The sequence below is a fragment of the Chrysochloris asiatica genome, unplaced genomic scaffold (assembly GCF_000296735.1).
Source record: "Chrysochloris asiatica unplaced genomic scaffold, ChrAsi1.0 scaffold00054, whole genome shotgun sequence".
Lineage (NCBI taxonomy): Eukaryota > Metazoa > Chordata > Mammalia > Afrosoricida > Chrysochloridae > Chrysochloris > Chrysochloris asiatica.
In genome coordinates this window covers 7,375,900-7,402,201 of record NW_006408572.1, presented here as the reverse complement: position 1 = coordinate 7,402,201, position 26,302 = coordinate 7,375,900, and the positions used below count along the sequence as shown (strand labels likewise).

The 26,302-nt window shown below is 39.9% G+C and overlaps 1 protein-coding gene across 2 annotated transcripts in view; it reads left to right on the top strand.

The window, feature by feature from the left end:
- The window catches only part of RABEP1 (rabaptin, RAB GTPase binding effector protein 1), a 140,545-nt gene that overhangs the window by 113,347 nt on the left and 896 nt on the right, over window positions 1–26,302 (top strand). For both annotated transcript variants that reach the window (XM_006863304.1, XM_006863305.1), the window contains 6 exons: window positions 14,040–14,138; window positions 19,072–19,212; window positions 21,931–22,120; window positions 22,717–22,772; window positions 25,118–25,216; window positions 26,154–26,270. In XM_006863304.1, the coding sequence (XP_006863366.1) occupies window positions 14,040–14,138; window positions 19,072–19,212; window positions 21,931–22,120; window positions 22,717–22,772; window positions 25,118–25,216; window positions 26,154–26,270 (702 nt within the window). The remainder of the gene's footprint in view (window positions 1–14,039; window positions 14,139–19,071; window positions 19,213–21,930; window positions 22,121–22,716; window positions 22,773–25,117; window positions 25,217–26,153; window positions 26,271–26,302) is intronic.

Genomic DNA, 26,302 nt, shown 5'->3' with positions numbered 1-26,302 from the left:
CGGAGCGGCTGGTAGTTTCGAACCGCTGACCTTAAGGTTCGCAGCCCAATTCGTAACCACTACGCTACCAGAGCTCCTTAGTTTTTATAATTATGCCTCTATATATTCTTGTATATGAATATACATGCAGCATTTACAAATATGTATTTTGAAATATCCTCATCCATACTTCTATATGTGTACATATGTACTCCCATATGTCCTGCCTACCTATTTAGCATATTTACCTATGTACCTACCCACAAATGATAGTTTGTTAATTACTGTTATTGCAGGATTGTTTATGTTATAGCATTTTACCATTGTTGTTAGGTACCTTTGACTCAGCTCCGACTCATAGAGACCCTGCGCATAAAAGTGAAACACTGCCTGGTCCTATGCTATCTTCAGTTGTTATGCTTGAGCCTAATGCTGCTGCCATTATGCCAATCCATTTCATTGGGGTCTTCTTCTTTGCTGATCTTCCACTCTACCAAGCATGATACCCTTCTCCAGGAACTGGTCCCTCCTGATAATATCTGAAGTATGAGAGATGAAGTCTCACCATCGGCTTTGAAGGAGCATTGTAGCTGTACTTCTTCCAACACAGATTAATTGATTCTTCTGGTAGCCATGGTACTTTTAATATTCTTCTACATCACCATAATTCAAATGCATCAGTTCTTATACAGTCTTCCTTATTCATCATTCAACTTTCACACGCACACAACACTATTGAAAATACCATGGCTGGGGTTAGGTGCACCTTAGTCCTCAAATTGACATCTTTGCTCTTGAACACTTTCAAAAGAGGTATTGTGTAGCAGATTTGTCTAGTGCAAACATCTTTTGATTTCTTGACTGCTGCTTGCATGAGTGTTGATTGTGGATACAAGCAAAATGAAATTTTTGACAGCTTCAATCTTTTCCCATTTATTATGATGTTATTTATTGGTCCAGTTGTCAGGATTTTTGTTTACTTTACATTGGAGGTACAATCCATACTGGAGACTATGATCTTTGATCTTCATCACTAAGTATTTTAATTCCTCTTCATTTCCAGCAAGCAATGTTATATCATCTATGTGTCGCAGGTTGCTTATGAGTCTTCCTCCAGCCCTGATACTATGTTCTTCTTCTAGTAATCTAGCTAAGAAGATTATTTACTCAGCATACAGATTGGTAAATATTGTGAATATTGGAGCACACCTTTTCTGGTATGAAAACATACACTTCCTCTTGTTCTGTTCCAGTACTGCCTCTTGGTCTGTGTACAGGTTCCTCAAAAGTACAATCAAGTAGTCTGGAATGCCCATTCTTCACAGTGTTATCCATAGCTTGTCATGATCCACACAGTTGAAAACTTTCAGGTATTCTGTGTTCTCAGGCATGATCCATCTGATGTCAGTCAGCAGTGATATCCGTAGTTCTATGTCCTCTTCTGAATCTGGCTTGAATTTCTATCAGTTCTCTGAAAATAATACTGTTGAAGATGTGCTTGAATTATCTTCAGAAAATTTTTACCTGCATGTGATATTAATGATATTGTTTAATGATTTCTGCATTCCGTTGGATCACCTTTCTTTTGGAAATATGGATCTCTTCCAATAGGTTAGCCAGGTCTTCCATATTTCTTGATGAGTGAGTGCCTTTAGTACTCTATAGGTTTGTTGAACGATTTCAATGTATATTTCGTCAATTCTTAGAGACTTGTTTTTTCACCAGTGTTTTCAATGCAGCTTGGACTTTTTCCTTAAGTACCACCAGTTCTTGATCATATGCTACCTCTTGAAATGGTTGAGCATCAACCATTTCTTTTTGGTACAGTGACTCTGTGTGTACTTTTCATCATCTTTTGATTTTTTTCTGCATTATTAAATATTTTAGCCATGGAATCCTTCAATCCATCAAGGCTTGAATTTTTTTCTTCAGTTCTTTGCAGCTTGAGAAATGCTGAGCACGTTCTTTCCTTTTGGTTTTCTAGCTCTCGGTCTTTGCACATTTTATTCTAATACTTTACTTTGCCTTTTTGAGCTGCCCTGTGAAATTTTTGGTTTAGCTCATTGACTTCCTCATTTCTTCCATTCTCTTTAGAGAGCAAGTTTCAGAGTCTCTTCTGACATTCATTTTGGTCTTTTCTTTCTTTCCTGTCTTTTTAATGACCTTTTGCTTTCCTCTTGTAGATGTTTTTGTTCATCCCAAGAAGCTTTTCTGGTCTTCGATCATTAGTGTCTAATGCAGCAAATCTGTTCTTGAGATGGTCTGTCTATAAATTCTGGTGGAACATGCTTAAAGTAATATTTTGGTTCTAATGGAGTTGTTTTAATTTTCTTCTGCTGCAGCTTGAACTTGTATACTACCATAGTTGCCCTTCATTCTTGTGTACCTCTCATTGTCTTCCTTTGCTTCGGTCACATTGTGCTGACGTCCCCCATGTTACATATTGCTTTCCTTCCACCATGATTAGCACTTGTGTACCTAGTATGGTGCTATAGGATAAACACTGAAGTACTAACTGCTAGATTGGTGACTCAACTCTACCAGTGTCTCCTCAGAAACCCAGTACAGAGTCACTGTGAGTCATAACTGACTCCACGGCACCCAACAAACACAACAATAACAACACTATCTAGTTAGTGATTCTGCCTCCCTCCCTTTCAATCCCCATTAAAGAATGCTTCTCTTTAATGTGTAAACTTACTCTTGACTTTCTTTAATAGTGTTCTCATTTTTGGCCTTTTGTAATTGACTTAATTCACTGAACATAATGTCTTCTATATTTATTCATGTTGTTCCACAGATTTATCATTATTCTTTATCATTGCATAGTTTTCCATTATATGTATGTATGACAGTTTATCCATTGATTCATTGGTGAGCATTTAGGATTTTTTCATCCTTTTGTGAATTGTGAATAATGTGATGAACATGGGTATGCATATTCATAACAAACTTTGTCTAGAATATATGCTTATGAATGGGATTACTGGACCATATGGTATGTCTAGCTTTTTAAGAAGGTTCCATACCTCTTAGTGGTTACACCATTCTGCAGCACACCAGCAGTGTTTAAGAGTTTCAGTCTCCCTACAGCCTGACCAATGTGTGCCAGTCTCTCTCCCTTTTTTGATGTGTGCCATTATTGCCAGGGTGAGATGGTAACTCATTAGGGTTTTTTATTTGTATGCACTACACCGCAAGGTCAGTTTGAGCTGCAGGTTTGGCAGTTCAAACTCACTAGCCGCTCCTTGGAAACCCTACATGGGGTCACTATGAGTCAGAACCAACTCAATGGCACTAAACAACAACAGTGGCTAATGATCATATCTTTTCACGTATTTGTTAGCTACTTGAAGTGAAGTGTCTGCTCTGCCCTTTGCCCATTTTTAATTGAATGTTTGTCTTTTTGTTGTTGAGGTGTTGAAGTTTTCTATAAATTTTAGAGATTAGACCTTGTTAGATATGTCATAGGAAAAACTTTTTTTCCCAGTTGGTAGAATCTGTTTTAACTCCTTTGGTGAAATCGTTTGATGCCTATGAGTGTTTGATTTTTGGTAGGTCCCAGTTATCTAGCTATACTCGAGTGTTTGTACGTTTTTAGTTATATCTTATAGTCTATATGTGCCATAAACTAGGGCTCGTAGGTTTGTCCTTGTGTTTTCTTATGTAAATTTTATAGTTTTAAGTTTAACATTTAGGCCTTTGATACATTTTTATTTAGTTTGGGTGTATAGCGTGAGGTACAGATTCTGTTTCATTTTTCTGCAAATATCCAGTTTTGCCTGCACTATTTATTGAAGAGACTCTCTCCTCCCCATTTAATGGATTTTTACCAAAACTGTTGAAGTTGAGCTATTCACTATTGTTGTTAGTGCTGTCAAGTCCCAACTCACAGCTACCCTGTATAGGGGTTCCAAGGTGTGGCTAGTAAGTTTGAACCACTGACCTTGTAGTTCAAACTGATCTTGCGGGCTAGTGCTTTATCTCACAGCGCCATATCTGGACTATTCATATAGGAGGATAGATTTATTTATGGGTGCTCAGTTTCATTGGTCTACATAGAAAGGAGCATTAAAAAGTTTGTGGAAAAATGGAATGAAAGATAATAAAATTTGTCTATGACCTTTTTGAAGCCCCCCCTAGTATCTGGCACTGTTCTCAGGCTATTTTGACTACTAAGTGCTGTATAATAGGTTCTGAAATTGTAAGTGTGAGATCTTTTTTCTTTACCTGCGGTGTTTTATGTATCTGTGACCTCATTCCTTTCCATATTAAGTTAGTATTTAGTTTTTCCATGTTATTAAAGAATGTTGTTGTAATTCAAGATTGTGAGTGCATTGTATCTGTAGCTCTCTTTGAGTACTATCAGGATTTTGAGTCTTAAGTCTTCCTATCTGTGAGCGTGGTAGGTTTTCCCATTTATGTAGGTCTCTCATGATTTTGTAATTTTCTGTGTGTTAGTCTTTTATGTCACTAGTTAGATTTGTTCCTAAGTATTTTATCTTCGTCAGGGCTATTAAGGAGCTCTGGTAGCGTAGTGGTTACGACTCGGGCTGCGAACCTTAAGGTCAGCAGTTTGAAACTACCAGCCGCTCCGCGGGAGAAAGATAAGGCTTTCTACTCCCGTAAAGATTTACACCCTCAGAAACCCTGTACAGGGTCGCTATGGGTCGGAACTGACTCAACGGCACTTAACAACAACAACAACAACATTTTATCTTCGTCGGGGCTATTGTAAATAGTATTGTTTTGGTTTTTTTTTTTCAGTTCCTTTTTGTAGTACCCCTTGTTAGTAGTGGAATCAGAGCATTCATTGTATGATCATCTTGTATTCTACCAATTTGCTGAGTCCTTCTAAATGTTCCAGTGGTTTTCCTCTATATATAGGATTATGTTTTCTGTGAATACAAATAGTTTAACTTCTTCTTTACCAATTTGGATGTGGTATGTTTCCCTTTCTTGTTGCTCTAGTTAGGACATCTACTACAATAGTGAGTAAAAGTGGTAATAATAGCAGGTATCCTTGTCTGGTTTCCATTCTCAAGGGGAGTGTTTTCAGTCTCTCTCCATTGAGAGAATAATATGGGCTGTTGATTTGACTTTACTGATGATGTTAAGTGCTGTTGAGTAGGCCCAACTTATAGCAGCCTAGCATAGGATTTCCTAGGAACAGCTAATGGGTTTGAACTACCGACCTTGAGGTTAGAGTCCAGTGTGTATCTTACAGCTCCACACGTATATGCCCTTCTTTTATGCCCTTCTTCTTTGCCTATTTGATAAGAGTTTTTATTAGAAATGGGTGATGGATTTTATTAAATGCCTTTCTGCATCAATCAAGATGATCATGTAATTCTTCTTTTGTTTATTTATGTGGTGAATTACATTGATTGATTTTCTGATGCTGAACCATTCTTGTAGAATTCTCCAGTGAAGCCATCTGGACAAGGGCTGTTTTTTTTAGCTGGGAGTGTTTTTAATTATGACCTGTTAAAGTTCTTTTGTTACGGGTCTGTGCATATCTTCTACCTAAGTTTGTGTTAGTTTAGGTAAGAAATGTGTGTCTAGAAATTTGTCCATTTCTTAATCATTTTCAAATTTGTTGGCATATAATTTTTCATAGTATTCTGTTATAATCCTTTTTAATCTCATTTGGTTCTGTTGTAATGTTATCCACCTCATATACTATGTTGCGGCAGTGCAAGTCAGAAAGAACTCAACCTGAAAATCTTAAAGGAGCAAAGTTTATTGCCGGCAGCCAGAGTGTCAACTCAAGCCCAAATCACTCTGACCCTGAAGTGAGGAGGGGAACAGGGTTTTATACAAAAACACAGAGTGGTTAAAACAAACAGACTTGTCTTGTTACCTGGGGTGGAAAATTCCAGCAGACCCTTATCCTGTAAGTGGGAATAAACCCTTACCTTGTTTGTATCGATGGGCTAAGTTTTTATCCTGTTTGCTCAGGTGTCCTTGGTCATTCTGACCTTCACGGTTTTTAAAGAAATTTATTATTTTTCCATATGGTGAGGTTGGGGGAGGAGGAAAGGGGAGCAGGGTGAGACAGGGCTGAAAAGACTTAGCAGATAGATACCTAGTTTAAATGGGGGCTGTTAGTCATGCCATAACATTTCCACCTCTAGTTGTACGTTAGCTTAAATCACTGAGCAATTTATATTGTTTTCCTGTTGACTGAGAGAGAGGACAAGTAGTTTAATAGATTCTATTCAGGACTTCTGAATGCCCTCCCAAAAGGAAAAACAAATCAGGTATATTTATTACATTCTGAGCTAAATAGACCCAAATGTTTTCACCCCGTTTAAAGGAATAATGTTTTATGAGAGTCCCATTGTGTCCAAGTTTTGAGTCCGGCTAATTTGACAGCTGATGGGGTGGCTAAAAGGACTTCCCAGGGTCCAGTCCACTTTTTTTTTTCCCCCCTAACTGGTTTTCAGGTCCAGCTCTCCATGTTCTGAGCAGAATATGATTTCCAGGCTGGAAGTGGTCAGGTTACCTATAGAGAAGGAAGTAGACCTGGGAAGAATAATTTTACAAATAATAGGAAGTGTGTGGTAGAGGTATTGCACATACCGCTGCACCTTTAAACCTTGGCTGAGGTCAGTTAGAGGATTGAGGGAAGCTGCCTGGGAAGGTTTACTGTATATAACTTTGTTGTTGTTGTTATGTGCAGTGGAGTCGGTTCCGACTCATAGCTACTCTGTAACAGGGTATCCGAGCCTGTAAATATTTGTGGGAGCAGAAAGCCTCATCTTTCTCCCGCGGAACAGCTGATAGTTTCAAACTGCTGTCCCTTAGGTTCACAGCCTGGTTCTTAACCACTGCACTACTAGAGCTCCTTGTATATAACCTTATAAGGGCTCAATTTAAGCCGGCTTCTGGGGGCTACTTGAATTCGTAACAGGGCTAACACAACACCTGGTCCCAATGTAGATAAATTTCCTGACAGTTTTGTCATTTGTTTCTCTTTAGAGAGTATGGTTCATTTTCTTGAACTCCCATGTTGAATGCAATTTCTATTTCATCTGTAGGTGTTTGTGGCTTCGTTGTCACATTGGACACTCTGGAAGTCCAAACTTGGAGGTAATCTCCAAGAGAATTTTCACTATTTCTGAACTTCTTAGTTCTGGTGGAAAAACCTCTACCGTACCAGAAAAGTTGTCTACAAAAACAAAACCAGAAAATGTTTAATTTCCCCACTTGGGGGCATCTGCATGAAATCAGCCTGTTATTTCACAGGGTCGTTTACCTTAATATTGATGCAGGACAGCCTGTCTTTGGGTTGTTCTTGAGTTAGGTAACAGTTTAGAGCTAATATCCTGAATGATTTTTTTTTTTTTTTTTAACCTTTTAGAACCAGAACAGTTTTATTGTTATTTACTTTTTATGCTTTAACCTCTCAAATCCTTCTGACTCAGTTCTACTCAAGTCCTCTGGGCACACATTCAGTTTTTCTTGCCAACATTTCTAATGCCCTCACCAGTGCAATCAGTTCCGCTTTTTGAGCTGAGATCCCCGGCAGGAGGGCAATTGCCTTTATCCCGTCTTGTAAGATTACTATTAGACACTCTGCTATCTGAGTCCCTTTTCCATGTAATGACTTCTGTTCACGAATAATGTCTAGTCCATCAGATGTAGTCAAACAGGTCACGTTGACTGAAGAATAATGAGTCAATGATTTCTATACAATCATGGTTCAGCTCTCCAGTTGCTACATTAGGGAGGAGGGTGGCAGGTTTAGTCGCCCTATAATTCACAGGGTAATATTCAGATTGTCCAGTAAAATAACCTGGTATTGCCTATCTGTCCTGTTGTGAGCCATAGGCTTCCCTTTTTTTTTTTTTTTTTGTAGCAGATGGGTTTCCTGGAGGAAGACTCAGGTTCTCCTGCTACAGGAGAACAACCTGGCCATTTTGCCTTTGGCAGCCTGGCGTACTGCAGAGAGGAAAAACACCACGATAAAGTCTTTAGACTTGGCATGATACTTTGCAAAGGCTGTTTCATCCTGATGGACAACAGAAATTTTTGCTACTCGATCTCATATTTCTAAGAGCTTCACTGCCCTTGGGTTAGATGGGCTGTCATATTCTCGGAGCATTGTATCACTGAACTGGCATGTTGAAGACGTACCAGGTGGTGTCACGATATATTCTCAAGATGGTTATTGTTAAGTGCCGTTGAATTGGTGCTGACTCATAGCGACCCTGGATAGGTTTCCGAGGAGCAGCTGGTGGGTTTGAACCACTGACCTTGTGGTTTGTAGTCCAGTGCTGATACTGCAGTGCCACACCAGAAGAAGGAATTTGCACAAGATGTGACTTGAAGTGACTGGGATGCATAGACCATTAGTCCCCATCGCTGTGGGAAAGGTTTGCTTGTAGCATAGCTCCAGGAAGTTTTTTAAAGTTTGTTTGCCATTCTCTTGCTCTTTACTGGTGCATTTAAGTTGTTTTCATTCTGTGTGATTATTGACAGGTATGAATTTACTGCTCTCATTTTGTTAACCTTTTTAAAAATGGTACTAACAGTTTCTTTGTTTTTCTTAATTTTCTGTATTGAGTTCTTTTTGTTTGTGGATTTTGTTTTTCATTTTCTTCTTTTTTCGCTTATTTGTTTATCGAGTCTGTTTTCCATTGCTTCAATTCTACTTCTCTATACCATTGAGCTATCTGTTTCTAAAATGTTATTCATTTTTTAGATGTTTATTTACTGGTTTTGTTTGGTTTCTAGTTGTCTATTTGTTTCGTCATTTTGTTCTTGTATTATTTTCCTGAATTCTTTTAGTGGTCTCTGTGTGTTTTCCTTAGTTTTGTTTTGTTTGCTTGATCTCTTTCTTGATTTCTTGAAGGGTCCTAGATATTAAGTCTTTTGAATTCTATTAGTATTTCTTTCATGAAGGTTTCTGGTCCTTCGTTTTGGTTACTTGCTTAAGCCATCTTGTCTTGGTGCCTTGTATAATTTGATAATGTGTGTTTTTTCTGACATATCAAGGTGTTATTTATTGATTCATTACGTGTTTGTTTTGCTTTGATATATGTGGGTGGGAAGACAGCTGTACTGTGCTGGCTTCAGTGTAGCAGCACTTCAGCCCTCACCACGTGGCTGCAGGTTGCTGGGCAGTGGCTGGAGGGTGGAGCATGGGTTTCTGTTTGTTGGCTGTGCAGGGTCACAGTGTTGGCTGCCATCTGCATTAGTCCTGTGGGTGTGAGTGGGCAGTATTGCTTGCTGAATGGTGAAGCAGCAGATGTGCTGGGTGTGGCAGGTGACTGATGGCATGTAAGTGGGTTCTCCTGTTTGCTGGGCGGGGCATGTACAGTGGGTGGCAGACTAGGTGGCATGGGAGTATGTTCTTTGCCTAGCCGGGGGGTGGGTGTGACAGGCTTGTAGGAACATGGTCACCATCACTTGTTGGTTTGGGGGCATGGTGGAGAGTGGGCGAGCACACACGAGTGTGGATGCCACTATTTGGTGTATCAGGGAGGGTGGAAGGCAGACAGGTGAAAACGTGGGAGTAGGTGGGCAAGCTTGCTCACTGGGTCAGGTATGGGTCACAGGTGGGTGAGTGTCCAGGAACCTGTGTCCACTACCATTTGCTGGGTCAGGGGTTAGGAGACAGACAGTTGAGCTCACCAGCAGGGCCTTTGTACTTGTCTTTCCTTTCTTGGAGCACTTCCCTTTCAGTTTTCCCCTTGCACTCCTCCCCACAAGGGAATATTGAAGTGAACAAAGCATGCTTAGAGATATGGCAAGAAATAAATCAGGAGGTGGGGGGACTCTAATTATAAACTGGAGGTGTTTCAAAAATGTCTGCCGGGATTCCAATTCTCCAGGTGCCTGCTGATAAATTCACCTGGTCTCATTACTATTGAGTCCTGGTGTGATACTATAGGGTAAGCACTGAACTGCAAACCACAAGTTCAGTAGTACAAACCCAGAAGCTGTTCCTTGGAAACACTATACAGGGTTGCTATGAGTCAGAACGTAACATTACTGATGAAGTGATTGGATGCCCTTTGGGGCAAGCTGCTGCTTTTTAGGTGCCTTTATCTGTTTCCCCTGCTTGTCTTTTTCTTTTTTCCTTTTCCTTTTCTTTCCGTTCCTTTCTTTTAAAAAGGTAGTAATTCTCCTTTCTCCCTGCTTCTAGCCCTTGATAACTACTAATCTACTTTTGTCTTTTTGCATTTGCCTGTTGTTGTTAGGTAAATGCATAAAGACAAAAGTCAAGTTTGTTGCAGCTCATAGCAACAGAATGCATCACTGCCTGGTCCTGCACATGCTCACAATCTTTCTTATGTTGGAGCCCAGTGTTGCAGCCACTGTGCCAGTCTATCTTGTTGAGGGTCTTCCACTTTCTTGTTGACACTCTACATATTGCCAACTAATGTCCTTCTCCAAAGACTGGTCCTAACTGATAATATGACAAAGTACGTGAGATGAGGTCTTGTCATCCTCACTTTTTATAAGAGTATTTGGTCTGTTCTAGGTATTTCATATAAATTGAATAGGATCATATATTATCCATTCATCTGGATGGACACATTGGTGTACGTGTCTCAGTTCTTTCAGGTGTATGTGTATCAAATTGCCGGGTAATTCTCTGTTTAGCTTTTTAAGGAATTGCCTGTTTCCCATAGTGGCTGACAATTTTACATCTCCTTTACATCTCAAATTAGATCATTAGTGAATGTTCTAATTTTCCACATCCTGTCCAGCACTTGTTACTTTCTGGTTTTGTGATATTAGCCATCATAGTATGGTGTGCTGCCCTGGTGTGGCACTGTAGGATAGATAAGTATTGGACTGCTAATCTCAAGGTTGGCAGCTCATACCCTTCAGCCAGCTGCTCATCAAAAACCTGCATCACTTTGAGTTGGAACTGACTTGATGGCAGTTAACAACAGTGGGTGTCCAGTGGTATCTTGTGTTGACTCACATTTCCTTAATGACTGATGATGTTGAGCATCTTTTCATGTGCTTACAGACCATTTATAGAGCCTCTGGAGAAATAGCTATTTGATTTTTAATTGGGTTGTTTGTCATTTTGTTACTGTGCTGTAAGTTATTTTTGTATTATGAATATTAAAACCTTATTTTATGTATAATTTCCAGATATTTTTCTCCCATTCTGTATATTGCCTTTTTTTCTTTGTTGATAGATCCTTTATGCTTAAAAAAATTTAATACAGATAAAGTACAACTTACCAGGTTTTTTTGTTGCTCAAGTACACAAATAAAAAGTGTACAATTTGATGAATCCTAATATGTAAAAAATTTCCCAGGCTAATCATCACTCCCATCAATAAAAAGAACATTTCTAATACACTCGTACTCTTTCCTAGTCAATAAACACCTCTGCTCCCATAAAGATTTACAGCCTTGGAAACCCTGTACAGGGTTACTATGAGTCGGAACCTATTCCACGGCACCCCACCACCACACAAAGATGGCCATTATTCTGACTTTTAACACCATGTTTTAGTATTGCCTATTGTTCTTCTTCCTAATCGAATCTTGTAGTGTGTAACCTTTTGTGTCCAGCTGTCTTTAGTCATCATTATGTTTGTGACATTCCTACATTGTGTTCTGCATATCTATAATTATTTCTAATGCTGTGAAGAGTCTGTTACATGGATTGTTCTTGTTAAGTGCTGTGGAGTCAGTTCTGACTCAACGACACTCTGTAGGGTTTCCAAGGAACTGCTAGTAGGTTTGAACTGCTGACCTTGTGATTAAGAGTCCAGTGCTTACCCTACAGGGCCACACCAGGACACCATTACATGGATATATCTTAATTTATATATTCTACAATTATGAGACATATAGGTTTCTGAGTTTGGGCTAATAATGAATAAGGCTTCTCTGAAAATTTTTGCATATATCTTCAGTGTGCATGGACTCTTTTCTCTTGAGCATATACTAGAAGTGAAATTACCAGGCTGTTGTACAGTCTATTTTTAGCCAATTTTCATTTGGAGTCCTGGTGTGGTGCTGTAGGATAAGCACTGAACTACTAGACACAGTCGCTCCTCAGAAACTCTATACAAGGTGGCAGTTTGGGGATTCTTTCTGTTTTCATTTGTGCCGATTCTGGATTTTGTCTTTTACAGCTCAGATTTAAAATCTGATGATTGACACACCTTGGTTCCTTGTGAAATTGTTTTGATTGTCAATTTTGTTTTTTATCATGTTTCCTAGTACATTTTTAATTGATTGCTGGTCGCTGTATGTGAAAAATTGTTGAAATAATAAGAACTAGGAGGATGCTATTTTATGAGCGGCAGACAATTTGTGGTGTTAACAGCCGGATAGGACTACTTTAATCCAGCATAAGGGTTGAGACCCTGTGGGTGTGGACCTGAGGTTGTTTGCTTGGAGGGGTCCTGCCCTCTTCACTTTTGCTGCCCTCTCCTGTCTCCTCTGGAGCTCACACATGCTCCCGGAAAAGAGCCAATCTCACTGCTCCGCATAGCTTTCCAGTGTCCTCTTGCCTGGTACTTGTCTCTGTGCTTCTTCCAGTAGAAGGTATTTTTTATTTTATCCAGCTTTTATAATTCTCAGTGAGACTTTGGTCATATAAACCTAATCCTCTACTGTCAGAAGCCAAGTTCTGTCAGTAATAATTTTCTTAATGTCTAAATAAAATCATTTTTATTTTATAGTTTTTATGTTACTCATTAACTTTCAAATAACCACCCCCTAGGAGTCCTGGTATGGCGCTGTGGGTTAATGTGCCAGACTGCAAAACCATTTGAACTGCAATGTTGGTGGTTCAAGCTCAACCACTTGCTCCTTGGAAACCCTGTACAGGGTCGCTATGGGTTGGAACTAACTCAACGGCACTTAACAACAACAACAACAAAGGAACACAGAAACGTGTTTGAGGGCATTTAGGATTCTGTGATGTTAGACATGGGTTTGTTGTTTGAAAGTAAGCCATCTTGGAAGATCGCAGCTAGATTAAAAGATTCATTTATGCTTTAAATGTTTTTGTTGTTTGTGTCTTGGGGAATTTTTAGACAGGACTTCAAATTCTCATTTAATTTTTTCTTTTTAGAAATAATATTTGTAACTGTCACATGGGTTTATATGTCCATTGTTGTTAAGTGCCGTTGAGTAGGTTCTAACTCATAGTGACCCTGTATAGGACTTCCAAGGAGTGGTGGGGTGGATTTGAACCTCTGACTTTGTAGGTAGTGGTGGTGGTGGTTATGTGTCATGGAGTCGGTTCCAACTCATAGCGACCCTGTATATGGTTTCCAAGGAGCGACTGGTGAGCTTGAACCTATACAGGGTTTCCAAGGCTGTAAGTCTTTACAGGAGCAGAAAGCCTCATCTTTCTCCCACGGAACAGCTGGTAGTTCCGAACTGCTGATCTAGTGGTTCACAGCCTGATTCATAACCACTACGCTACCAGAGCTCCAGTGCTTACCTTACAGCACCACACCAGGACTTTCTAGCTAAGTTTATTATTGTTGTTGTTGTTAAGTGCCATCAAGTTGATTCTGACTCGTAGCGACCCTGTATAAGAATTCTAATGGGCAGCTGGTGGGTTTGATCCGCTGACTTTGTGGTTAGCAGTCTGGTGATGATCCTACAAAGCCACACTAGAGACCTATAAGGAGCCCTGGTGGTACAGTAAGTAGTTGGCTGTTAACTGAAAGGGTCCAGTGGTTTGAACCCACCAGCTGCTCTGTGGGAGAAAGATTTAGCAGTCTGCTTCCATAAAGATTACCAACTTGGAAACCCTGTGGGGCAGTTGTACTCTTGTCTTCATTCAGTAGCAGTGGGTTGCTTAGTTTATAGTGCCCATCGCTAATGTTAAGTGGGTGCTGCCTTGTATTGTTAAGAGGTACATGCCTCTACACAGCAGATGTGCCATATCTTTTATGAGCGTGAGGGGTAAAGGGTGACCTAATAAAACAGCATCAGTGCTGTGCACTGAGCAGTAGGGAGGTGGGAAGGCTTGTTTCAAAATAACCAGTTTCCTAACTGTGCATTTTCTGGGTCTGTTTTTTTTTTTAATTTTTAAATTGTTTTTATTTTTCGAGATATCTGCACTTGTCCTAAGAGCCCAAGCATCTGAGATATTACTTGATGAATTACAACAAAGGTTTTCCCAGGCAAAGAGAGATGCTCAGGAACAGATGGTAAGTTAAGATTTTGAATAAACGTTCACTGATATAGACATAATATATTCTGTTTTGCTCTCTCTTGAAATCCTCTTTGAAGTGACTTTATGTTTCTGTCCAAACTGGATACTGGTATGCTCTCCAGTGTCTCTAGAACATTAGGGAATGGATAAAACCTTAGAAAGATATTATTTCTCTTTTAAAGCCATCTTCTGATCCCCCCGAAATAGTCTCACTTTTAACTATCTAAACAGAATAGATAGCATTTAATCTTCCATTTTAAATACAAGCTAAAAATCGAAATCTCCCAGTGATTAGTTGGTAGCTGGTGTAGTTAAGATAACCTCATTACTTTCACAGTGGTTATGAAAAACCATGCATCATAGCTTCTGTAGTGTTGGGAAACTTCCAGAAGGCCAGTAATTTTGAGAGGAATTGGAGCAGAGAGCTCTACAAGGCAGATTTGGCTGGAACCTCCATCCTCCATTCTGGCTCCATTTATCCTGTTCTTCCTTTCTCTCGGAGTTGGAGCCCTGCATTTCATGTCCCTCTGTAAGTTATAGGAGAGTTGATCTTTCTGGGATTAACCCTACAAAGCTGCCTCTTCTCCAACTTTTTCAATATGACTGTTAAAAAAAAAAAAAAGCCTTAGTATGGTAATGGATCTTTTGATTGAAACTGGGTCAGTGTCTGAATGATCCCTAAATACTAACCGTGGCCTAGTGAGAAGTTTCTCATCCTTATTATTGACCAGAGAGTTTCATATCTTTTCCCTTATCAGAGAATATGCAAATAAACATAAGCCTAAAAATCACTATGAAATGCTGACAGAGTTCCATAGGGCTGCATTTCCTTACATGTCTTTCTTCTCTCATTTTTTTCCTTTTGTTTCAAAACCCATAGGGAAACATTTTTTAAGTTGATCCCACTTAAATGTTGTAGGGGACATTGAAGAATTGCTGAAATTAAGAGTGAGGCTACTGTGAATTTGACCCTAATAAACATGGCCTCTAATTTCAGGGGGAAGAGAGAGAAAATCATCAGTATCAGCTGCCCAAAACTAACTCCTCTGACACCAACCATCCTTCCCATGGCATGCTCTATTCCTTACTGGATTCTATAATTCCTTACAATGACCACACAGAATTCACAGTCTGTACTCAGAGTTCTTGGTTTTTTTAGGTAAGAAATAGGTTACAGTTCAGGTTTAGGAATGCTTAGGATAGTTCTGTCAGGACAGCCGCTTCTCAGACATGTCTCTCTAACCCTTGGTCCCTTGACCTGGCCTCTGCCTTGCTTGAACGAGTGCTACAAAGCTTTTTTAGCTCTGCTGGTTAAGTGCCCAGGGCCTTCCCTTTGCCAGTAAGCCTCTGTGCATAGACAGTCAGTTTTTTCATCAGTGGGTCTGTCTCCTGCCAGTCTCCTGTTTCTTCTGCACCACTTTTCTGCCATGGCTTCTCCCCATCTCTTGTGCCGCAGCTCATCTCCTAGATCAGGGAAGTGTAGTGCAGGGGTCTTGGGTCTTGGTGGCGATAATGAGATCACCTGTTCTAGCTATGGAACGGCTCATTCTAAGTCTAGCAGGATGACAAAACTGCTTGACTGCCACATTAGGGTTCCATGCATTTTATTTGGCTTGCCCCACACCCACAAGGGTGCCATGCACCTTATTTACAATACTAGTAAGTAAACTACCCAGTCCCCTTGGACTATAAATAAACACCTCACATCTTCATAGTCAGCAACACCTAATCATTTGGTGGGAGTTAGAAAGACCATAGCTAGAAGATTTGTGCCAAGTAACTCATTGTACTGCAACCCTTCCAGAAAATTACTGTTTGAAAATTCTCAAGCTGAGAAAGAGAAACACAGTTTCTGACGACCCTTCAGAGAAGTGTGGCTGTGGTAGCGGTTGGGATGCTAATACCAGTAACACTTGTCTTGAAGTCAGGTCCAGCTCATGGTAACCGATCATGTTGTCAGATTAGAGCTGTGCTCCATTGAGTTTTCAGAAAGAGATCACCAGGCCTTTCCTCCAAGGTACCACTTGACTTGAACCTTCCATTTTTCATTTAGCAGCCAATGAGTATGTTAGCTATTTACTTATACCACCCAAGGACATTCTTTTCCCCCCTTTTTATTTTGAAAAATTTCAAACTTATAGAAAGGTTACAGAATAATAGAATAAACAATCATGAAAACAATCACTTTAGAGTCATCATTTGTTTATATTTTGTCACTTTTGTGCATGCTTGCACTGTAGATCTGTTTTTTTCCCCTTGTATATGTGTGTGTGTGTGTGTTCTTTCTTGCTGAACCCTTTGGAATTCAGTTGTAGACCTTATGATGTGCCTAATGATGTTGTTCTACATAGTCATAATATTAGTGTCGATTCCCTAAACTTTCACTGTTTGTCCCAAAAAGTTTTTGCTATTTTTTGGTTTGTCTATCTGTTTTTGCTCAGGAACCAATAAAGCAGCATACATTGTATTTTGTTGTCAATTCTTTTAAATTTCCTTTAATCTAGAATGATCTATCTTGTATAACGTTAAAATTTTTGATGAACCTAGCTCAGTCTCCTTGTAGAATGTTGTCTCAGTTACCTACTGCTGTTATTAAAACAGAAATATTACAAATAGATGACTTTAGTAAATTTATCTTCTCAGTTTTTCTTGTTGTTGTAAAGTGCCATTGAGTCTGCACTTTGTATAGAGTTCCCTAGTTCAAGGCTGGTGGGCTTGAACTGCTGACCTTGCCATTACCAGTCCAGTGCTTATCCTACAATTAGAAACTAAAATTCAGGTGTGCCAGCTCTAAGGGAGGCTTTGTCTTTCAGCTCTTACCTTTCAGGGTAAGGTCCATGTCTCTTTTCACCATCTGTGGGTCCAGCATTCCTTGGAGATTTCTGTGTGCCTTGGCATCAATCTTCCTTTGGGTCTAGGTGGTTTTCAGCTCAGGAATCCTGTGGCAAACGGACATGCTCTGCCACCAGATCCTGACAGAGCCCTCATTTTCTGTGTGGTTCTTTCTCCTTGTATCTCTTGTAAGATAAATGGTGATGTATCCCACCCTAATCCCCTTACAACTGATTGGCTGATCACATTATTACACAACTGCCAAACTGTTGAAAATCATGGTCCAGCCAAGATGACATAGTTTGGGGGAGCAATCCATGACCAATGTTTTAGACTAATTGTCTTATAAAAGGCATTTATCTAGTTATTTCCTCATTATTAGATTCAGGTTCAACATTTTATTACATAGATGACATACTCCAGTGGACATTCATAACATCAAGGGATTGTTCCATTATTGGTGATAATTAAGTTAATCAATTTGGTTAAGGTAGAGACAGAATAGTTGCGGAATGATGACATCAATATTGCTAGCAACAAATCTAAGTAAAGTTCAGCATTTCTTCCTAGTTCTTTTTGTTCTCAGAATGTATCCCAGGTAGGATAGTATGAGGTACTGTGTTTAGAAGTTACTTGAATTGATTCTTGTCTCTGTGGTGGGGGTGTCAAGTTGACATACAGCTAGCACCATTTGTTTTTCTTTTGCTTACAAAATGCAACACAGTTTATAAATCAATTATAGAGATAAGTAAAGAATCAGGAGTCCCACTTTCATTTCTGTTTTTTCCCCCATCTATTCCCACCCACTCCTACACATAATCATTTCAGTTTGTTTTTTCATTACTTGTTTTTGTCTTTACAAAAATAAGGAAATATATACAAGAGGACTTCAAAGCATTTGTGGGAAAACTCCTTATCTTTTCATTCCATTTTTTTCCACAAACTTTTTGAAGCCCCTTCATATATTTTCTTACTTCCCCTTCTTTCATATTCAAAAGGTTTTTATAGTAAATGAATTGAAAGCAATCACAAAGCATTACTGATTCTAGTATAAAGGTAAATAAAATTCAGTAGAATTTTAAGTTTGTACGTGGCCCTGCCTGCCTGCAGCCTATTTATCTTTCAGGAGGTAACAACAACACCCCCTCCCCCCAGCTGCCTGCCCCTTAGGCATCCCTTTGCTCTTTCCTCACTGCTAATCTTATTTCTATCTTAACACTCATGACCCTGCATGGTCATTTTTGGTTACTTGTTTTTCTCTTGCACTGGACCGTGCACTATGGATTCCAGGGCAAGAGCTCTGGTTTTTAATATGTATATTCCCCAGGACCAGTAGGATGCCTACCATAGAGTGGTAGTTTTAAAATATATGTTGGATGGATTTATCTATACACTTAAGTAAAATTACGTGGGATTAAAAATTAGCCAAAATCAAATACTTTTATCTTGTATACTCAAATTAGCGAGAATAACTTTAAGATTGGTACAAATGAATATAAAATAGTACCAGCAAGCAGAAGTGGGAGCATGCTTATTGTATAAGAATGGACTTTTCAAGTGTCCTGTGTATGCTTCCTGATTCCTTTCACCACTTGGGGCCCTTCAGGTGACCCTAAGCTTGAACATATGTATATGGAAGACGAAGAAATGATTTCTGTTTCTCCCTATTGAATGCATGCCAAGAAGATATGGGAGTTGTCTTGAAGTACATAATCTGTTGAATACGAGGAGGCGTCAAAAAGTTCATAGAAAATGGAATGAAAAGAATTTCCCCATATAAGCACTTCTTATAGGTCTTGATTGTGTCTGCTAGTTCTGTGGACTGGAGATTCTGGTCCTTTTGTAGCCTAGGAATCTAAAGGGAAGAGATTCATTACTTGTAAGCTGTTAGTAGAAACAGTGAGAAATGAGCTGAGACACTTGTTTCCTTGCCGAACATGTACAAAGACTGCAAATAAGTTTCTGAGCTGTTTTTTGATAAGTTTTGTAGAGCTTTAATAGATGTGCCTCCTTCATTTTAGCCTTCTCTATGGTGTACCTATCAGCAGACAGGATTTACCTTTCTGGCTCTGATGTAGTCCCTGTGTCTTTTTTAGGCAGTGCTGATGCAATCACGGGAGCAGGTTTCCGAAGAGCTGGTGAGGTTACAGAAAGATAATGACAGTCTCCAGGGAAAGCATAGCTTGCATGTTTCATTACAGCAAGCAGAAGACTTCATCCTTCCCAACACTATAGAGGTATAACTCATTCTTCACATGATCATAAATGTAAACAAGTGCATCTTTTAAATGACTTGTCAATTTTTCTTATAGGAACAGTTGAAATTACAGCAGAAATGAAATGATTGAAGGGAGCACTTAGCTGGCTTCTTGCAGTGTGTATTTTTTAATCTAACACTTAACAGATTATGCCTCACCCACATTCCTCTCCTCTTCTAATAATACTTGATTCTTTTGGTCACTTCAGTGCTTTTGTGGCTGGATAAATCCTGGGCTGCAAACCTGGATTTAAGGAAGCATTTGTAACTTTCTCCTTAGGTGTGACCCAGATATTTAAAAACTGTTCATCATATACATATATGTACGTGTGTGTGTATATATATCATGATAAATATAAAAGTTTGAAGTTGTCAAAGACTTAATTTTGCTTGGATCCATAATCAGCACTCACAGAAGCAGCAGTCAAAAAATCTTACAACATATTGCATTGGGTAAATCTGCTGCAAAAGACCTCTTTTGTGTTATGAGATAAAGATGTCACTTTGAGGACTAAGGTGCACCTGACCCAGGCCCTGGTATTTTTAATCCCCTCATAAGCATGCAAAAACTGAACAGTGAGTAAGGAAGACTGTAGAAGAATCAATGCATTGAATTATGGTATTGTAGAAGAATATTGAAAGTACCATGGACTGCCAGATGAATTAACAAATCTATCTTGGAACTACAGCCAGAATAGTCCTTAGAAGCCAAGATGGGGAGACTTTGTCTCTCATACTATGGACATATTGTCAGGAAGGACCAGGCCCCGGAGAAGGAGCTCATGCTTGGTAAAGTAGAGGGTCAGTGAAAAAGAGGAAGACCTTCAATGATATGAATTGACACGGTAGCAACAACAATGCATTCAAACCATAACAGTTGTGAGGATGAAGGGGCAGTGTTTCATTCTGATGTGCATAGGGTTGCTATCAGTTGTGAGGATGAAGGGGCAGTGTTTCATTCTGATGTGCATAGGGTTGCTATCAGTTGGAACCAACTCGATGGCACCTAACAACACTATATAGACATATGTACATATAGATTGATAAGCAGCTCTGCTAGCATAGTGATTACGAATCGGGCTGCTAACCTGAAGGTCAGCAGTTAGAAACCACCAGTGGTTTTGCGGGAGAAAGATGAGGCGTTCTGCTCCTGTAAAGATTTGCAGCTCGGAAACCCTGTGCAGGGTCTCTATGAGTTGGAACTGACTCCACGGTACTTAACAACAACAATATGTATATATAGTATATATGTATATACAGTCTTGGTATGGTGCTGTGGGTTAATGCGCCAGACTGCAAAGCTGTTTGAACTGCAAGGTCAGCAGTTCAAGCTAACCAGCGGCTCCTTGGAAACCCTATACAGGGTCGCTGTGGGTCGGAACCAACTCGATGGCACTTAACAACATATATGTATTAAATCCCAGTAAACACTATGAATAGTATGGGCAAAGATAAGATTTCTTAGAGCAATTTTTAAAACAATATAAAATGTTATTTATGAGTTCCTTTTGTTTCCTTAAAATAAATTATAATTGTTAAAAATTATAAGATCAAACTAAAACCCAAACTTCCTGCCACAGAGTCAGTCCTGACTTGACAGTCCTGTAGAGGGCTCCTGAGACTAGAAACCTTTACGAGAGCAGATAGCTGCTGCTTTCTCTCCAAGAGCAGCTGGTGGTGGTTTTGAACTACCTGTCTTGCAGTTAGCAGCCTAAATGCCTAATTCACAGTGCTACCAGAGCTTCTTAAAAAAGATTAAACAGAAATTTAGAACTGTGTGAGTAAAAGATCTTTTGAAATGCTTGTTATATTTTCTTTTTTAAACTACTCTTTTTTTCCTGTTTTTGAATTTGTAGACACAGTTTGGTATTTATTTAATAGTCCCAGTTTTTACTTTAGAGTTGCTTTATAGTTTAATTGGTTTTTTTTAAAAAAATAGAAGTAACTAAAATTTAGGGCAAAAAATAGAATAAGATTTAAATTGAATTTATTGTAGCAAGATAGTTCATCTTTAGAAAGACATTCTTTGCCATAATTTATCCTTGGCCTGATATAGCACTTTGCCTTGTGGTAGATATTCAGTAAGTGTTGAATGGATAATTAAGTAAATCAGTTTTATCCTTTTAGAATTTATACTTGCCATAATTTTCATTATTTGTTCCTCACACCCAAAAAACCTGTGGTTGTTGAGTTGATTGACTCGTAGTGTCCAGTAGGACATAATAGGACTGACTGCACCAGAGATTCCACTGTTGTAAATCTTTACAGAAGCAGACTGCCACATCTTTCCTCCCACAGCAGCTGCTGGGTTCAGCGTTTTGGTTAGCCAAGCATTTTAACCACTGATCTACCAGGTTACTTACCTGTCTCTAGTTTAGCCAGGTAATAGTAGAAGCTCCTAAACTATTCATCTTGAATTCCACATTATAAGGTGTGTAATGTTTTAAGTTTTCTGCTATGAAAACACACACTACACATTTTTGACTTGAATTGTTTGTTTCCATAAACATACTGAATGTTATCATGACATATAGCACATCTCCCTCCTAAAGCCCAAATGGGTTTAACAGTGTTCAAAGTCTTAATTTTTGAACCATTTAAAATAACATCTGAAATTATGATTTCAAAAAATCTTTTGCTTCTTTTCTTTATTCCCTTTAATCTTCAAAAACCCAATAACCATGTTTCTTGAATCCAGGAACTCCGCGAGTTGGTGTTAAAATACCGTGAGGACATCATTAATGTGAGGACGGCAGCGGATCATATGGAAGAGAAACTGAAGGCTGAAATACTGTTCCTCAAAGAGCAGATTCAAGCGGAACAGTGTTTAAAAGAAAACCTAGAAGAGACGCTGCAGTTAGAGATAGAAAACTGCAAGGAGGAAATAGGTGAAAATAAAAGGGATGTCATTTTGAATTGGAGACACTTAAGTAAAGCCTTTTCTGATTATATCAAGTAATACATGGTCACAGAATATGGAAAACAGAAAAGAACAAAAACGAATTAAATAAGGATTCAGTCCATTTTTTCTAGATATTATGATGTTTTTGTTAAATGCTGTTGAGTAGGTTCTGACTCATAGCTACTCTGATAGATCCAGTAAATTGGAGTTTAAAAAAAGGCAATAAAAGATAGCCCAACCCCCCAAAAAAGGCATTGTCTTTTTAGTCAGTCTGATTGGCAGTTACTGATGGGGAACTCTCAGTACTTGAGCCCAGATTAAGATTGGTGGCTTTTCCTTGTAAACTTTGATGTGTTGACTTCTGCTGAGAGTATCTTCCCCTCAACAGAGTTGATGAGGATACTTGACCCACAGGTAGTTGATGACATGATATTCCATGTGTGCAGCTGCCTTTACCTGAGTTTGAGTATGGTTGATAGGGTCTAATTTTGAGGAAGATGTTTCAAGAAAAAAAGTTGTTATCTAAAATATAGATGAATGACAATACTCCCCGCCTCCCCTTTTTTGTCTTTCTCCTTCTAGCTTCCATTTCTAGCCTGAAAGCAGAGTTAGAAAGAATACAAGTAGAAAAAGGACAGGTAAGTTCCATGCATTTCACGTCAGTTCTGTGAGCAACTCCTGCTGTGCTGGACCCAAGGCATGAAAGTGAAGACGTGGTCCTTGCCTTCAAGGAACTGTCTAGCATATGTCACACTTCAAGTGAACAATGAAAATAAAGTGGGGTAAGGACGTAGTGATAAAGTCCTTCTGTTCTGTTAGCCAGGTACTAATTAGAGGAGGAACAGGGAAGATGAGGATGAGGCAGCACCCTGGAGTGTTGTCAGTGTCGTAGGAAGACAGGGAAGGCATGGTCATGACAGGATGTGCTCAGAGCTACAGGAGAAAAGATATTTTCCACTTGGCCTGGAATCATCTTAGACATCAGAACCTGCCTGGCCTCACTGACTGTTCCTTGACTCAGTGGCCTTCACCTCCACTCTGCCCCTGTCTTACCTTGTGGTCCCCCATCACCACCTCACCTCTTAGATACCTCACTCTGACTTCACATTGCCCTGAACAGTCTTGCATCATTTAGCTTTTCATCCACAGTGTCATTTGTCTAAGTGCCTCATCCATACTTTTACTTTTTTGAACATTTCCTGTTTCCCTGTTTTTACAGCTGTTCCATGGCTGTGCATTCTTTCCTTCTTAGTTGCATCCTACATGACTCGCCTCTGCTGTTAGTCTTCCACCGGTACCATCGTCACCAGATACTCTTGCCCTTGACTCCTGGCTGGCCTTGGATTAATCTTGGTGTCCAGCTTCTCTGCTTTGCCACAGGTTCCTACTAGGACGGAGAGCACTGCCTTTCCATTGGCCTTGGCTGGCACTCGTGTTCTTTCCAGTGGTTATTTCAGGCAGTAAACACTCCCCTCCTGCCCTCACTGCATCCTCCAAGAGAACAGAGGCCACCAGGCAGGACCACCGTTAGCTTCCTGACTCACTTACTCATTCATCTACTTTTTATTCGTGACCTTATCTATTTTTCAGAGACAGTGATGACCGGTTCTGAACAGTACATATCCTTGTCGTGTGCCTTCCCTGAGTCCCTTCCTGTGTTTCCCAGGCATGCTCAGTCACCTCTTTCAATCCTAGTGCTTGAACTTTAGCAATACGCAGAAACATGATCAGGTGTCTTCTCGTTAAGAGGAAATTGTTTCTCTTGAGACTGACTCAAGCTTCCAGTCCTTCTCCTTCCCTTTATAGCCAAGGTTCTTGCAAAGGTAGTCCTACCGCTTCACCTCCTAGTCCTTCCATACCCCACCACAATCTGGCTTCTACCTCCACAACTAGTGAGATGGCAGTGGCAGAAGTTACCCATGTTCTAACCTTGCCCCATCCTTTCCGCCCTGACGCTGTTTGACTCAGGTTTAACTTTATCCTCTTCTGATTCATCTTCATTTTGAAGCCAAAGTAACCTTTAAACTCTTCAAGCTTGATTGTGCCAGTGTGCATAAAAACTCCCCAGTGGTTCCCCTTTCTCTACATGTCCTTTAGCACACACAACAGGAGTGCTTCTGTCTCCCCACTGCTTCTCCAGCCTTCCAGCCTTGACATGGAGTCCCTTAACGCTCTGTGCTGTGCGCTTCCAGGACTCGCTGCATTTTTTTCTTTAAAAAATTTTATTGTGCTTTAAGTGAAAGTTACAGAGATTAGTTTCCCATTCAATAGTTTGTACATTGAAGTCTTCCATGATGTTACCTGCATTCCCTACAATGTGTCAGCACTCTCATTTCTGGCCTGGACAACCCCTTTTTGTTTGTCTGGCTTTTCTACCCATCCTGTCTTCTCATCTTTGCCTGTATACCTGAAGCTTTTAAGACTCCAGATGCTACTTACCCAAGTTGGGTGCATAACACCATCTTTATAAAAACTCTGTTGTGTCAGCTGACAAAGATGCTCTTCCAAGGCTTTTCACCATGCATCCATGTGCACCCTTCACTCCTCTTCTTGGTGTGTCTGTCTTCAACTTCCCCTTGCTATTTGCAAACATTTCTATCTTCTGAGAGACAAATGCCATTTTTAGGAAGCTCTAACTTTCCAGGCTGCAGTGTTTCTTCCTCCGTGCTGATATGTATGTTATGGTGAAGGTGGAGTACCATCCAGTTGGTTCTGACTCACAACAGCCCCGCCTAGGATTCCCAGGCTCTGGATCTTTGCAGGTGCAGATGCTTAATAGTATCATAATTTAAATTTCTCTGTCCTTGGAACATAGATGTTAATTATTTATTGAAAGAAGTAGGAGCTCCACAGAGAGAAAGGGGAGAGAAGAGATTCCAAAGGTCCAGAAAGCTTTTGAGAGTTGGGCATGTTTCTGTAGGCGGCATGCTAGGGCTGTAGACGGTTTCTGTGAGGTTCAGCTTTCTCTGCCTTACCCTCACAGTTGGAGTCCACTTTAAGAGAGAAGTCTCAACAGCTTGAGAGCCTTCAGGAGATGAAAGTCACTGTGGAAGAACAGTTGAAAAAAGAGACTGCTGCTAAGGTGATATTTTTGTTGGTAATTTCATTTAAAAGCAGTGCTAAAAATACAGGATCACCACCTACTCTACCAAAGCCAACAAGATAGGAGACTCATAGTTTTAGGAATGGGGAAATGGAGCATTTTCTGCACTCTTCCTCTGACTGGCTATGTGAATGTGGACAAGTCTCTTAGCATACTTGGCTCTTGGTTCCCTTCTGTGTAAGCTGGCCTTCGGCATCTTGACTGTTTAGTGCCACCTTCTGAAAGCTGGAAGAAAATGAATTGACTATCTCATTAGAGGACTGTCACAGACTGGACTGGCTTTAGACAGTGTGTAAGGGAGCCATTGAATCCAGCTTGAGCACTTCAGAGTTAGAAGCACTCACTGCTTTGAAAATGTCACTTCCTTTAACTGTGTACCAAATCCCAAGACTGTTAACCAAAATTTGCTGCTTAATTTTGATTTGTCTACTTAGGATCAAAGTGTGGGGTGGCTAATTATTAGGGAAGTTTCCTCGAAATAGCTACCGTGAGCCGTGTGGTGAGACCTCCCAGTGCAGGCCTGTTGGTGGTGTTTAACCATCACTTGACTCCTATATGTGCATGCTTACTGAGAGTGCTCCTGTGGGAGCTTTGGCTGTTGTGCTTATAAGCAGAGATCCCTGATTTTAGGAGCTGCAGTCTGATGAGAGCAGGTGGCTCCCAGTTGTAGGGGGGAGTACAGCACGTGAACCGCTCTTCTCCCCTCCTACCGGGTCACCAGGACTCAGAGCCAACAGTTCAGCCAACTTGCACTCTTGCTCCATAGGGAAAGGGAGACTGGTAGGACGGGGGACTATGGTGAACATCTACTTTCCTCCTCTTGAGTAGTAGAAAGCTGTAAGTCTCTAGATTTCTTAAATAATTATGATTTTTGACTCTTTGACATTAATCCTCATTCAAAACTTGCATTTTTCAGGTTACCATTGAACAACTGATGTTTGAGGAGAAGAACAAAGCTCAGAGGTTGCAGACGGAGTTAGATGTCAGTGAACAAGTCCAGAGAGATTTTGTAAAGCTTTCCCAGACGCTTCAGGTAAGAACACAAGACACTGTTACCCAGTGGAT